The 14025-nt window shown below is 35.3% G+C and overlaps 1 protein-coding gene across 9 annotated transcripts in view; it reads left to right on the forward strand.

Moving 5' to 3' along the window:
* RFX3 (regulatory factor X3) overlaps positions 1-14025 on the forward strand; it is a 306963-nt gene that overhangs the window by 233588 nt on the left and 59350 nt on the right. For all 9 annotated transcript variants that reach the window (XM_021064195.1, XM_021064186.1, XM_021064169.1 and 6 more), the window contains 2 exons: positions 11392-11513; positions 13237-13349. In XM_021064195.1, coding sequence (XP_020919854.1) covers positions 11392-11513; positions 13237-13349 — 235 coding nt within the window. The remainder of the gene's footprint in view (positions 1-11391; positions 11514-13236; positions 13350-14025) is intronic.

A 14025-nucleotide genomic window follows, 5' to 3' on the forward strand; every position in this document is an offset into this window, starting at 1 on the left:
TCTGCCTAAACCATTGATCTGTGATGGTTCGTCATCTTGGCAAGATCTCCTCCATGTATGTACTAGCTTAGTCAGAAAGATAAGTTCTAGGTCACTACTGGAGAATAAGACATAGCATGTAGTAGTCCTTTATCTATTTAGTCAGCAAGCACCCACTGAGTCTCTTCTATGTGCTAGGTCCTGTGCACAAAGATAAGACAGAGTCCTTACCTTTGAGGAATTAAGAAATTAGAAGAGGAGGCATATGGGAAATTTTTTTTTAAGTAGTACAACCTAAGAATTGCTAAAATGAAGCTTTGATCAAGGAACTATTGGAATATAGAGGAATTTTCAGCAAAGTCTGGGAGAAGCAGGATTGGGAAGTTTCACAGAGAAAGTACTCTTTGAGCAGGGAGTTAAAGGGATCAGAAAAAAGATAGGAACATTCAGGCAGAGGAAATAATGTAAACAAAAGCACAGAGAGGTAAAAGTCCATGATGTCTTTGGAAAATGCATTCTGTGATTTGCTGAGGATAATATTGCAGGAGGAGCACTGAGAAGAAGATTGGGTACTTTACTGAGAGATAAGATTTAAAAAGTAGTTTGGATCATAGATGAAGGGATTTGGTAGTATATGAAACTAATGAGTTTGTTCTTTGTGCAGAACATAGCTTATAAACTGTGCAAGGCTTCAGAGACTTGCTTCTAAGCAAAACAGTTTCAAATTTTTTGTAGAGAGATTAGTTTTTGATTTGGGGCAAGACATATTTAGTGGGAAGAAACTGGAGGTAAAGACGTACCAAGTGGCTTTAACACAGTTGTAATTTCTAGGGCTGTATTCAAGACTGAAGAGTCAGTTCAAGATTGACTGTTATACAAAAGTATTTCAAGGATGTTAGGTTTTATTTTAGATATTCTCAACCTTATTTTTTAAATTACTGATAACTTTCTTGAGATAGTGAAATATATTAAGAAGGGCTCTGGGAGTTCCCGTCGTGGCGCAGTGGTTAACGAATCCGACTAGGAACCATGAGGTTGCGGGTTCGGTCCCTGCCCTTGCTCAGTGGGTTAAGGATCCGGCGTTGCCGTGAGCTGTGGTGTAGGTTGCAGACTTGGCTCGGATCCCGCGTTGCTGTGGCTCTGGCGTAGGCCGGTGGCTACAGCTCCAATTCAACCCCTAGCCTGGGAACCTCCATATGCCGCGGGAGCAAGAACAACAACAACAAGAAATAGCAACAACAACAACAACAGACAAAAAGACAAAAGACAAAAAAAAAAAAAAAGAAGAAGGGCTCGGAAAAAAAATAATAAAATAGATCATAAAACAGTCCCTTAATGTGGTTGGAAATAGAGTTTGGGTGAGTTGGAATAAACTATTACTTTGGGAGGTTGCAATTGTTGTTTCCACTTGTTAGTGGCAACCCTTGTAGCTTTTACTTTCTGGCGTGGTCTCTGCACTCATGCATAGCAATACTACACATTGGAGATAATGGTGCCATAAAAAAAAACTGATTTTTTTTGGGGGGGAAAAATAACGTATACTCAAACTTAAATATGAACAAAACCTTGACAAATTGCACCTAATAAATGCACTTACAGGAGTTCTCTTGTGGCACAGTGGGTTAAGGATCCAGCGTTGTCATTGAAGCAGTTCAGGTCACTGCTGTGGCGTGGGTTTGATCCCTGGCCCCGAAACTTCTGAGTGCTGTAGGCACAGCCAAAAAAAAAAAAAAAAAAGAAAAAAGAGAAAATTGCATCAACCTCTTCCTATGATTTTACTGCAAAGAATCCTAGCAAGTTTTTATGGAAATGGAACATTTCAAGGGACATTCTTTATAAAAAACCTGGGTTAGGTAAGCAAGACCAAAGATTTACAAAGGTCTCCTTATGAAACAGATTTCAGAGCTATAAAGGTTAATGAGCTATGAAAACCCTGTAATATAAGTATAGTAGTAATTGCTTTTAGAATTATATCTAATATGGTTGTATTTAAGGAGTAACGTAAAATTCTCAGTAGTATTAATAAATTGTACCAACTTTAGTTTCTAACAGTGATTGCTCTCCTATGAAATAAAAATGTTAGAAAACCAAAGTACTGAAATCTCCTTTAGTTTGTGGTTTATTGTTGTTTAATGGTACAAGTTTTGGATTGTGGAGACTTGCCCTTGGAAGGGTGTCTTGCTAACTGCTTGCATTGTTAGTGTTATCACCTTCACCAGCCCCTCATTTGGATTAAGAGGACAGCGGGAGGTGTCTGTTGTCTCTCTGAAGGATTATATCAACTGGCAACATTGATAGGCCCTAAGTAAAGCCACTTACCCCACTGAGAAGAAATATTTGGATGGGAGAGGAAGAGTGGTCTCTTCCTGAGTCTGGAAGCAAGGAAAAAGAGTTTTTCTTGAAAACAATGGAAAAAGAACTTATTTTATCATTGGTTTTATGGCTTTTAAAGATGATTCCAAAACTCATGTTTCTATTGAATATATTAAACATCACTAAGAGGAGTCTTCCATTCTCTTGTTAAAATACAAGTGACATTTGAAAAGTTTAAATACTTTATAGCAGCTAATAGTATTTAATATGTTAGAATATTCACATTATTTAAATGCCTCAAGGTTTTTGTATGCATCATATGTGGGTACATTTTCCATAGTATAAATGTACATGCTTCACCTATTCCTATAGTAAGAGTATTCAGGTATACATGGTGATTATTTTATCAAATAAAAGTCAATCTTTGGAGCTCAATTTGTACATTTTTTGATAAGTTTGGAATCATTGTAGTTGTAGCATTAATAGTGATCATTGTATTGCATAGCTTTATAGTTTTTAGAGCTCCTTTACATAAGGTATCTCATTTGACGATTTGATTGAGTAGTAGAGGAAATTTCCACTTATCTACCAATCAGAGTCCCAACAATACCACCATATGGGAACATAGCCCATGAGTCCGGAAGTAAATGGAAACACCTTCTGATTGAAAAACAGATGTCACAGAGCCTGTAGTTTATCTTAATTGAAAAGATGAAGCCATCCTCAAGTCATTTACCTAAAATAAAGGAGCAGATCAGAGCCCACTTGATTCATAGGAAATCATGAGATATAACAGCTGGCAAGAGGAAATATAAGTAGACAAGGGTCTTCGATTCACTTTTGGGCTATTCAACCTGGCAGTTTGTGCACATTTAATGGAGCGATGATTAGATCTGAGTACTCTAGGCAGTCCTTTCAGTATCACTGCAGTGACTAGGATCTGGTCTAACATGGTAGAATAACTGTTTGGCATATTGATGACATTACAGGTGATCAGAAAAAGGTTAAGTACCCCAGTTAAGGAATGTGTAATAGTTATTTTTTAGTACCTTCTGTTGAAAATATTTCATATGAAAATAACTTCTGCACTTAAATGAGGTAATCTTCGGTTTTCAAGGGAATTCACTCATGGACTAATTTGCTTACCCCAATTTAGATAATAAATGAATTAGATTATTATACAGCAAAAAGGAGATAAGTAATTTTCAGCTTTACGAACTACATAAAAATGTTTGCTGCAGTTTATTTTTAATATTTAAAAGAAGTACATAGAGAGTGTTGGCACATATATTTTAGTTTTTCTTCCAAATCCCAGTAGTAAAAGTGGTGGAATAGAGCCAGGTGCTTTTGACAATGTGCTTGGTTGTGTTTGATCCAGTAGCCATTCTCAGTATATTAAAATGCATTTATCATTCCTTCACCAAATATGTAATAATCAACAGCTGCAAATGAAATGTATCCAACACATCTAAAAGAGCATTTAACAGGATCAAGGAAAGTTTGAACTGGAAGGGAGAGATCACCTAGTATACCTCATCCTCTTGATGAGAAAACTGAAGTCCATAAAGGGTAGGTAGATAACTTATCCACAGTATAGCAACCAGGACAAGAACCCAATCCTCTTGTCTTTGTTCTTCTGAGAATTCCATCCTTAAAGAGGTAATGTAACTCAAAGAGAAAGATGCACATGGAATAAAATTTTTGTGTATGAAATAAAAGGGAAAATCACACCTGAGTATGTCCCAAATCAGTGAGGATATATAGCACTTCTTGCCTCTTTGAATGGTCTCTTCATAGGAATTGGATTCTGTGAAAGAAGGAAGCTTTGTGGAACTTAGTGGAGAAAAATAGAGGCCAATTGGAAAGATGCTACACCAAGGGTAGCTGTGCTTCAGCTGTAGACAGATATGAAAGCATGAGTGTTCCTAAGAAGTGAGGACAAGAACCTTTGTCATTAGAAGACCTTTCCTAATATAGGTTTCATAGATTAGTGGAAAGAACCCTATATTTAAAGGTGGGAAATAGGGATTTGAATACAGGCTGCATTGGCACTTAGTGTGTGTGACTGAACTTCTCTGAACCTTGGTTTATTCATCTGCAAAATGAAAATTAATAATAGACTACCTCAAAGATTATTTTGTAGTTAAATTGGGAAAAAGTGTGTAAAGGGTTTTATTACTGGAAATTATCATCATTATTATATTGTATGCACTAGAGAAAATATTTCTTTAAGAATAAGGCTGCTTTGGAGTTCCCTGGTGGCCTAGCATTGTTAAGGATCCAGGGTTGTCACTGCTGTGGCATTGGTTTGATATTTGATCCCTGGCCCAGGAATTTTGTGTGGTACAAGTGTGGCCAAAAAAAAAAAAAAAAAAAGGAGTGAGTCTGTTTTGGAAAAGAACGAAGCCTGGTATTTGGGCAAGTTTGGCTTCCATTTCTTTATAGTTCTAGGCCAGTGGGTTTCAGATGTGATTGATGTTAATAGTTTACAATTCCTTTCCTGAGCATGAAATCCCTGGGGTCATTGCAAAGATAAGCATCTAAGGCTGGTAAATTGCTCTGAGACAGCTGAGGGTGGCTGGAGACTTTAGTGGGAAGATGTTCAGGTGCCTGTGCATTTGGCTTTTGGAGACAAGTAATCTTTGCACTGAGTTAATAAATATTCACTCTACCATTGCATCAAGTCCCTGATGTAAATATATTCTCCATTAAGGCAGGAGAGTCATAAATAATCACAATTCAGTAATTATTAACTACTGTAAAATTTGTTTTCATAAACGGTCACCACTTATCCTTCTGAAAAACATTTATTGACCTTGTAAAATGTTCAAAAAGCACTTTATATGCAAGATCTCATTTGCAATAATCATACTGTTATTTACTGATAAGGAAACTGAGGCTCATTTAATTTTGCTATATGTAAGAAGCTCACTAATTTACTTTTCCCTAAATAGAGCATCAGATGCCCTTTTTTGTTTTTGTTGCTATCTTGGCATCAGGTGGAGTTAGGTTGTCATTGTCCAAATAAAAGAAGTATAGAAACAGTCCTCTAGGATTAGTTTAACAGAAAAGACCAGCTGTAGGTAAAAGAAGTATCATAAAGGTGTCATACATACCTGTAGCAAGAATGTGTCGGTTCTCTACAGTTAACCCTAAACTATCTATGCTAGGACTCAGTGAAGAAATTAATGAGATAAAAGGGAATGTATCTGCCTCTTTCAACATTGTATTCTCAGGACCCAGAAGGGCACTGAGCACATTGTCATTTGTGAAATGAATGAATGATCCATAGCTTTTATTTTAGCCAATGGTTTCAACCTCTTTCCTTCCTTACCTCTTCCACATTTCCTACTAAAACTGCTGCCATTAATTCAACGACCCCATTTGAATTTAATTTCTTTCTCCTCTCCTTTCCCAATTATAGATGTAGAGCTAATGAAGAGACAAACACTGTGAGAACCACCAAGGATTGAAGAGAAGTAATAACTATCATTAACCAGCAGGGTAGATGTTAGAAGTAATTTAAATATAGACATATTCAGTGTGACACCAAGGAGTCCATCACGATTTTGAAAAGATGGCACTCCTAACATAAATCATTTTCTTCTGATCTGTCCATGTTTATATCATTTAGTTCATTTCAGACCTCCAATCATCTAAAAAATTTGGGGGACAGTTTTTCCAAAGAGAATATCAAGGTTCTAGCAGAAAATTTTAGCCTTTGCCTCTGTTTTGACCTCAACATTTAGATTTGTTGACCTCACATTCAAATCAAGTGGTTATGTACCTTGTAGACTTATAAGTGTAATAAGGACTCTGTTTCCCTATACAGCTCAGATTTTGTGTCTTGCAAATGCATTTTTCACCTGATTCAAAGGAACTTTTCCAAATGTTTCATTTAATCTGTTGAAAATCCTTCCACCTGGTACTATTAGTTGACTGTGATGGTAAATATACACCGTTCTTTGCCTTCCTTTGCACTCCTTCAGTGTCTGTATACGTGAGATTATTGTCAGTATTAGATGTTATTTTACAGTAGAGTTGCAGCTGTCCAGGTTTGAAATAACAACTATGACTAACCCCATGGGGGAAGATTCCTAATAATTTTCCAAGTTTTCTGTGTTAGTGACAGGTTTCATGCATGCGCTCAGCTATTAGAGCATTAGAGTTTCTTTGATTTCTTAATTGTTAACAACTTTAGCTTTGATTGCCCATGGAGTTGCAAGCTGTTAAAATTATCATTTGCTTCTTACTAATTTTGAAACCAAGAGCTGTTTCTTCATTTGATGTAGTACATGTCTTTCTCAGAGCACGCTGAAGAGCACTGTAAGAAAACCTATTCTAAAATAATGAACTTGTAAAATAAATGAGGAAAAAAGGAGCGGATATTCTTTTTGATTATTAAGTATAGTTGATGTACAATGTTATGCTCTACAGCAATGTGACTCAGTCACACACACATACACCACACACACATTCTTTTTTTTTTTTTTTTTTTTTGGTCTTTTTGCTATTTCTTGGTCTTGGGCCGCTCCCGTGGCATATGGAGATTCCCAAGCTAGGGGTCCAATCGGAGCTGTAGCCACCGGCCTACACCAGAGCCACAGCAACGCGGGATCCAAGCCGCGTCTGCAACCTACACCACAGCTCACGGCAACACCGGATTGTTAACCCACTGAGCAAGGGCAGGGATCGAACCCGCAACCTCATGGTTCCTAGTCGGATTCATTAACCACTGCGCCACGACGGGAACTCCTCTTTTTTTTTTTTTAATATTTTCCATCATGTTCTATTCCCAGGAGATTGGACATAGTTCCTTGAGTTATGCAGTAGGACCTTATTGTTTACCTACTCTAAATGTAATAGTTTGCATCTGTTAACCCCAAACTAGAATATTCTTAAATACTGAAGAGGTCACTTTTTTAAAAGTTTCAGCAAAGAATCTTTTTCAGTAGAAAACATCATTTTTTTTTTTTTACAATTTAGTATTCAAATAGTAATTACTTTATAAAGAAGTTAAAGAAATAGGAAGTTGGAAAGCTATGTTTCAATACTAAGAGGTCAGTTGAAATTCAGCCAGTTAAGATAATATTATATTATCATGTAAATCAAATGGAATATTTAAAAAATCCTGGAAAAATTCTGTTCATACACAGTGTTTTCAAAATCATGCCCTTATAATTCTTTACCCACAATAAATGCTCAATAAATATTTTTTAAATAGATTTGCTGTGTGTTTAACATCAATTGATGGTGTGATAAAATGAAATATGTTACCTTGAACATTCATTCATACAGTCATTCATCCATCTACCATCCAGAGAGGGTTATTTACATTCCAAATGTAGTTTATTGAAATGATGATTCATTTTATTAAAAAAATGTCTTTCTCTAGTGTTATGGTTGTATGTCTACAACATTGGGCTGAAGGAGTTTTTTTATTTGGCCAAGAAGCTCTTGTGGACTCATTCTCTGCAGGCTTCTTAAGAAATATATGAGAAGCTAGTTAAAATAATAAATTTCTAAGCCCTGTTCTCACAGCTTTTGTTCAGTTGATCTAGGGTAAGCCTAGCATTTGAATTTTTTTTGAAAGCTACCCAGATACTAACATATAATTAGGCTTCAAACCCTAAAATAATATCATCTATACTCTTTCTCTCAAAGAAGAATCAGTTACCACAAATATTTGTTTAGCCTATTTTTAATGTGGCTCTTTGACTTCCTGTTAAACTCCTACCTTCTCTGGGAAGACACAGCACTCCGAGGTAACGGCAGGGATAGGATGCTTTGCTTAGGATGAAAATGAACATTTAGCTTTTCTCAGTTCAGTATTTCTAATTTCTGGGGATTTCTTTTAAGTACCAATCCTGTGCCAGGCAATACACTGTAGATATGGTACTATGTGATTTATTACTTAATGCAGGAAAAGCCAAAGTTAAGATTACCTGGAAGCTCTCTCATAGTTTTAGGATACACTGATACTATCCTTGTATATGAACTATATCCCTGCCCTTTTCTTATTTTACAAAATATCCCAAACTTGTCTTCACACCTTTCTCCAAGGGGATAGAGCATAAGGTTCTGGCTTATTGAGGTCCTTCTAACCTAGGCAGGTGAGACCGTATACATATGGTGCATCTTTACCCAATCCATTCAATCAACTATTCACTTTGTGACCCTTAATCTGTGGCTAGAATAAAACCTCTCATTTCCCAGTTCTAACTGTATTTCTTTTTTTTTCTTCACTTCTCCTATTTAAGATTTGTTCTTACGTACTGATCTCCATGGTTTCTCCAGAATTTACCAACTTATTTCCTTTTACTCTACAAGCTAATCTCGAGATGATTTTTGAGATTTTCCATCTCATATACCGTAGAATGCACCTCTTCATTGCTTCCCAGTCAATATCTTTATTATTAAGCATAATCACACATCAGTATAATGAATTGTGATTTGCAGTGCTTATTAAAAACATCTCTTTCCTTTTGGAACCTCTGCTATCTATATCTAAGGGAGCAGATAATTTTTCTTGCAGACTACAGGCTTGCTACACACTGTGTTGATTGTGACATAGCATCTGTCCTCTGAAAACTTATAGTCTAAGATGAATATATGTCATTTCTTTTCAGGGTTAAATTCCACTTGTTCTTGCTATTTGTGCCTATTAAACATCTGTAGTATACTAGTAGCTGTTCAGAAGAAAGGAAACTGATAAACCCTAGTTGGGCAAAGTCTAATACTTACTCCATTAAAATTATTATCCTCCATTGAAAGTTTTAATATAATTGGCGTCTGTAGGAAATATTTCCATTTTCCTCTTCTTCAGAGTAAATAATTTGAATCCCTTTAACCACTTTTGTATATTAACTTCATGAATCCCAAACTCCATTAACATAAAATGGAGAAACATGGTGTTAGTGATATAAAATTTCATATCTGAAAAGGGAAGCTAAAATCAAATGAAACCTGGAATGAATCAATTAAGACAAAAACTTCCCTAAATATATTCCCTAAAGATAATATCATTCAAGTCTTCTAGAACAGAATGGTTGGCAACTGCTCCCCCACACAAGTACTAAAAGTACTTGCCTCACAAAGGATTTTTTTTTTTTTGCCTTTCTAAGATGATTCTTTAAGGAGGAAAGAAAATCAGAAAAACATTCAGTTTTTTCTAAATGGCACTGCTAGCACATCACAATACTGAACTTTCAGTTAACTCTTCGTGTGGCCCCCCTGAAAAGCACTGTCGTATTTTTTTTCCCACTAAATAAAATAATAGGTTTGAGTTCTTTTAGATCACTAAAAAATAAAAACCAACATTTTGGTGGTGCAGGATCGTCACTAAAATGACAGTGAGAATGAAGTATGTTGTATCGTTTTCTCACCCTGTTCATCTTTTGACTTTATTTTTGCTTTTCATATAATTCTATGTGAGTTTCTGTCACATAAGAAATACCTATAAACGTCATTTTGAGTGACTTTGCAGTTTTTCACAGAAGCTTCATTTATCTAAGGTATAGTTAATAACATTCAAGATTGAATCATTTCCTAAGGCAACCTGAACATTAGTTTGTATGATGTTTCACCAGGTCCATTCATCTCATATCCGTTGTCAGAGTGTAAGCATCCTTGATCATATCTTGTTCATGTACTAGGGACATTGTTGTTCATATCAGTGTAAGAGTCAAGTATCTTTGTGGTGAGAATATTAGGTGGTTCTGTTTATAAATACAATTAGAGGAGTTCCCTTCGTGGCGCAGTGGTTAACGAATCCGACTAGGAACCATGAGGTTGCGGGTTCGATCCCTGCCCTTGCTCAGTGGGTTAAGGATCCGGCGTTGCCGTGAGCTGTGGTGTAGGTTGCAGACGCGGCTCGGATCCCGCGTTGCTGTGGCTGTGGCGTAGGCAGGTGGCTACAGCTCCGATTCAACCCCTAGCCTGGGAACCTCCATATGCCGGGGAAGCGGCCCAAGAAATAGCAACAATAACAACAACAACAAAAAAAAAGACAAAAGACAAAAAAAAAAATAAATAAATAAATACAATTAGAAATGGAAAAAATGGAAGGACAAACAGCATAAAGTAAATAATGAAATCTCTAGGTAATAAACTTATTGCAGATTTTAACTTTGTCTTAATCTGCTTTTCTTAATTTCTAAAATGAAGAAAAATACATGATATATTAGAAAAAGATGAAATTATAGCTGCTGATTATTTCTTATTTTGTATTTGCTTATCCTAGGAGATTTACCTGCACATTTCATATGTGGTATTTCTCTCCAAAGCAGCCTTTCTTTTTGTCCATGCTGCTGAAGCATATTTTCTTTCTTTCAGCAGTATGGAAAATTCATGAGTTTGTATGACTAAGACCTAAAGATAAATAGGTAACTGTAGCTGATTTTGATTCTGTTTATTTTTAAAATTTGATAATCTAGGTTTGTAGATGGCTTTTTGCATGCCTTTTGCTGCAAGCTGATGCTTGTGGTCTTTGTTATTTGCAAATATGGACAGGGGTCAAGGGAGATGAATGTGTTGAGATGCAAGGGAGACTTTAGATGATGTGAAAAACAGCGTGGTAGAGTTTATAGGCTGATCATATTTTGAAGATACTAATTAATTGAAAGCCATTAATTAGCATTTCTCAGGCCCAAGCTCCTAGATCTTCAGAGTAATGTCTCAATGTACTTAAAATGTTTCTCCCTTGATCTTTTGGCTATTAAAATTTATATTTAAATTGCATATTCAACTGTATTAAAGTTATATTTTAATTGTGTTTTAAAACTGTAATCATGGACATCTTTGCCATCTTTGCCACGGCTGTCCAAAGAAATACCTTATAACTCTCTCATTCTTAGTTAAATTTCTGAATTTTCAAAAATGGGTCCTCTTCCTAAGCCCCTCCCCTTTTTTCTTTTACAGTTGAAAAAATTTCTATTTCTTCATCCTAACATAATGAGACGGTTAAGAAAGGAAATCTTAAAACTATCATGAGACATTAAAGAAGATAGAATAAAATCGAATGCCTTGGGAGTTTTGTGTAGTGCAAAAAAGCAAGGAATAATTTGGTTTATTTGTTTTTTTCCCATCTAATATTTTTAGGTACAAGCCTATGCAGAAAGTGGATGGGGTTGCAGATGGTTTCACAGGAAGTGGTCAACAGACAGGCACATCTGTTGAGCAAACTGTAATTGCCCAAAGTCAACATCATCAACAGTTTTTAGGTATGTTAAGGTGTAATGCATATTAGTTGCTATTAGGATTTGGAAAGCAAGAGAACAAAGGCAGTGTTTTTTCCAACTGCAATGTCTTTTACAGATGTTAATTACATAGATTCTTTTGTGGGCTGAAACTGTGCACATTGTCATAGTTCTAGTTCATTTGTACTTGTCTTTACTAGAGCTTATTTTTGAAAATCTCAAGCTATGTAGGACTTTTAAATGTGTATGAATTAAAGGCTCATTTCTATGAAATTATTTTCCAGAATTTGTATTAATTGGGCATTTGTGATTGAAATTTTCATTACTTTCAGTAAAGTGCCAAAAAGATGCCTCATTTCCTGCCTATAAAGTTGCATATTCATATAGTCTCAGATTAGAAAAATATTACTATGAACTTTTAAAAAGTAATTTATTCTTTTTAATCAATCACAGTATTTCCTATTTTTGTAATTTTGTGGATGGTATACCACTTTCTTGTTATTTAAAAGTTAAGAAAGTAGAACTTGAACATTTTGCATATTCCTGTTATAGCTAAAATTATGAAAATGGCTCTTTAACTGACAACTTTTCTAGAGATGAACGTACATAGTTTCTATACAACAGATCAAGATAAGTAGAAGCTATCAGAGAGTGCATGTGTGTATGTGTCGTGCATGTGTGTATGTGTCGTGTGTGTGTATATGTGTCTATGTGTACTTTCTGATGAAGACAATTAAAATGTATTCTCAGGTTAGAATGGCAACTGAAATTGTAAACATTATGGCAGCATTCCCAAACTAGAGCCCTCAAATATATTCTTGTAGACCCTAAGCTATCATAAAGATTTTTTAAAAAAATTTTGTATTCTTATTTCAATTATAATCTAAAAAAAAAATATTCTGGATTATCTGGAAGACTAGAACGAATACTGTTCTGCAATTTTAATTTCCACATTTTTATTTGAATTTATGATAAGGCTGGCACCAAAGTGCATTGCATTAATTGTCCAGTGCTAATGAGAAAAGAACAGAGAGAGACTTACTATGTAAATTACGCCTTCATCCCAAGGGAAGGCTAAATGATGTCCCAGTGCTCTGTGTGGAGGAAAGTTTCATAGCTCATTTGCATATAGAAGCATAATGGGAGAACCAGCCACCATAAAGTACACATTGGTATAGGCCTGTCAAACTCAAAAGATCCTGCGCTATAGCAGACAATGCCATATTCATGCTGCAAGAGGTAATTTAATTACAGGACAACAGCATCATCTATTATGTCAAACTAATGTTGTTAAGTTTAATGTTATTTTTGTAAGTTTCTTTGTACTTATTTTTGTAGGTCTTTTCATTTATGATTATATGAGAGGTATGAGAATAATGAGTTTAAAGCTAGATTTATTTTTATATACTTAAGTAATATAATGATAAAAATAACTAAAGTTGACACTTACCAGCTCAAGATATTTTTCTTTGAATAAGGGCCCTCTGTTAAGAGACAGTGTGATATGTTATGTCCAGTATAATCATAGTGAAAATTTAATTTCTTCAAAATTTTTAAAAGTATTTCTGCTATTCTGTGCTAATAATGCTAAGTTTTGTTTATCAAATACTAATATGAAAAATCCTTGCTTTTTAGACCTCTGACCTTTCATTTTTTTTCCTTTTTAGTCTTCTTAAATTTTCCCTCATTAATCTGTAATTGGCACTGTCCACAATAACTTTTTTCTGTTATGTTGTCATGGTAACAGATGCATCTCGAGCACTTCCAGAGTTTGGAGAAGTTGAAATCTCTTCTCTGCCAGATGGTACTACCTTTGAGGATATCAAGTCACTGCAGAGTCTTTATCGAGAGCACTGTGAGGTAAGTCTTTTTGAACATAGTATGAACACATGCTAAGTTTTGCCAGACAGCTTGCTAAAAGAAAATCATCAAACATATCCCTAGGGGTAGATGAAGTTCTTATTTCTTTGAGCACTGATAAGTTAATTTTTTTTCTTATCTCCAACTGGAGAAGTAAAGAATGCAAAAAAGGGAGACTGAATGTTGCTTTCCAGTTTCCTGGCCTATTCTGAGTCCTTTGATAAAGCAATTCCTCTCCTAGGTATTCATGCTAGAAAAATGCTTGCATGTGGGTGAAGAGATAAGTATACGGGGAACTTGTTGCATTATTGTTTTTAATGCAAAAGACTGGTTATGACTTCAGTATCTAACAGGGAACTGAATAAATAAAATATGGTACTATCTATAGAGTGCAATGCATTACAACTTTTAAAAAGAACGGGCAACTCTAAATCCACTATTGTGAAATAAGCACCAGGATTTATTTTTAAGGGAAAAAGCAAGATGTAAAACAGTGATTACAGTATACTATCCTTTTAGTGAAAAAGAACATATATATATGTACATCTCCCCAGAAGAAAGAACAAAATGTTAATGCTGGTTGTCTTTGGGAAGGAAACTGAGTGGCTGGGAGTCAGGTGAAAGAGACTTAATTTTTCAGTATACTTCGTTTCACTGTTTGAATTTTACCCTGTAA

This window comes from Sus scrofa, chromosome 1 (genome assembly GCF_000003025.6).
Source record: "Sus scrofa isolate TJ Tabasco breed Duroc chromosome 1, Sscrofa11.1, whole genome shotgun sequence".
NCBI classification, from domain to species: domain Eukaryota; kingdom Metazoa; phylum Chordata; class Mammalia; order Artiodactyla; family Suidae; genus Sus; species Sus scrofa.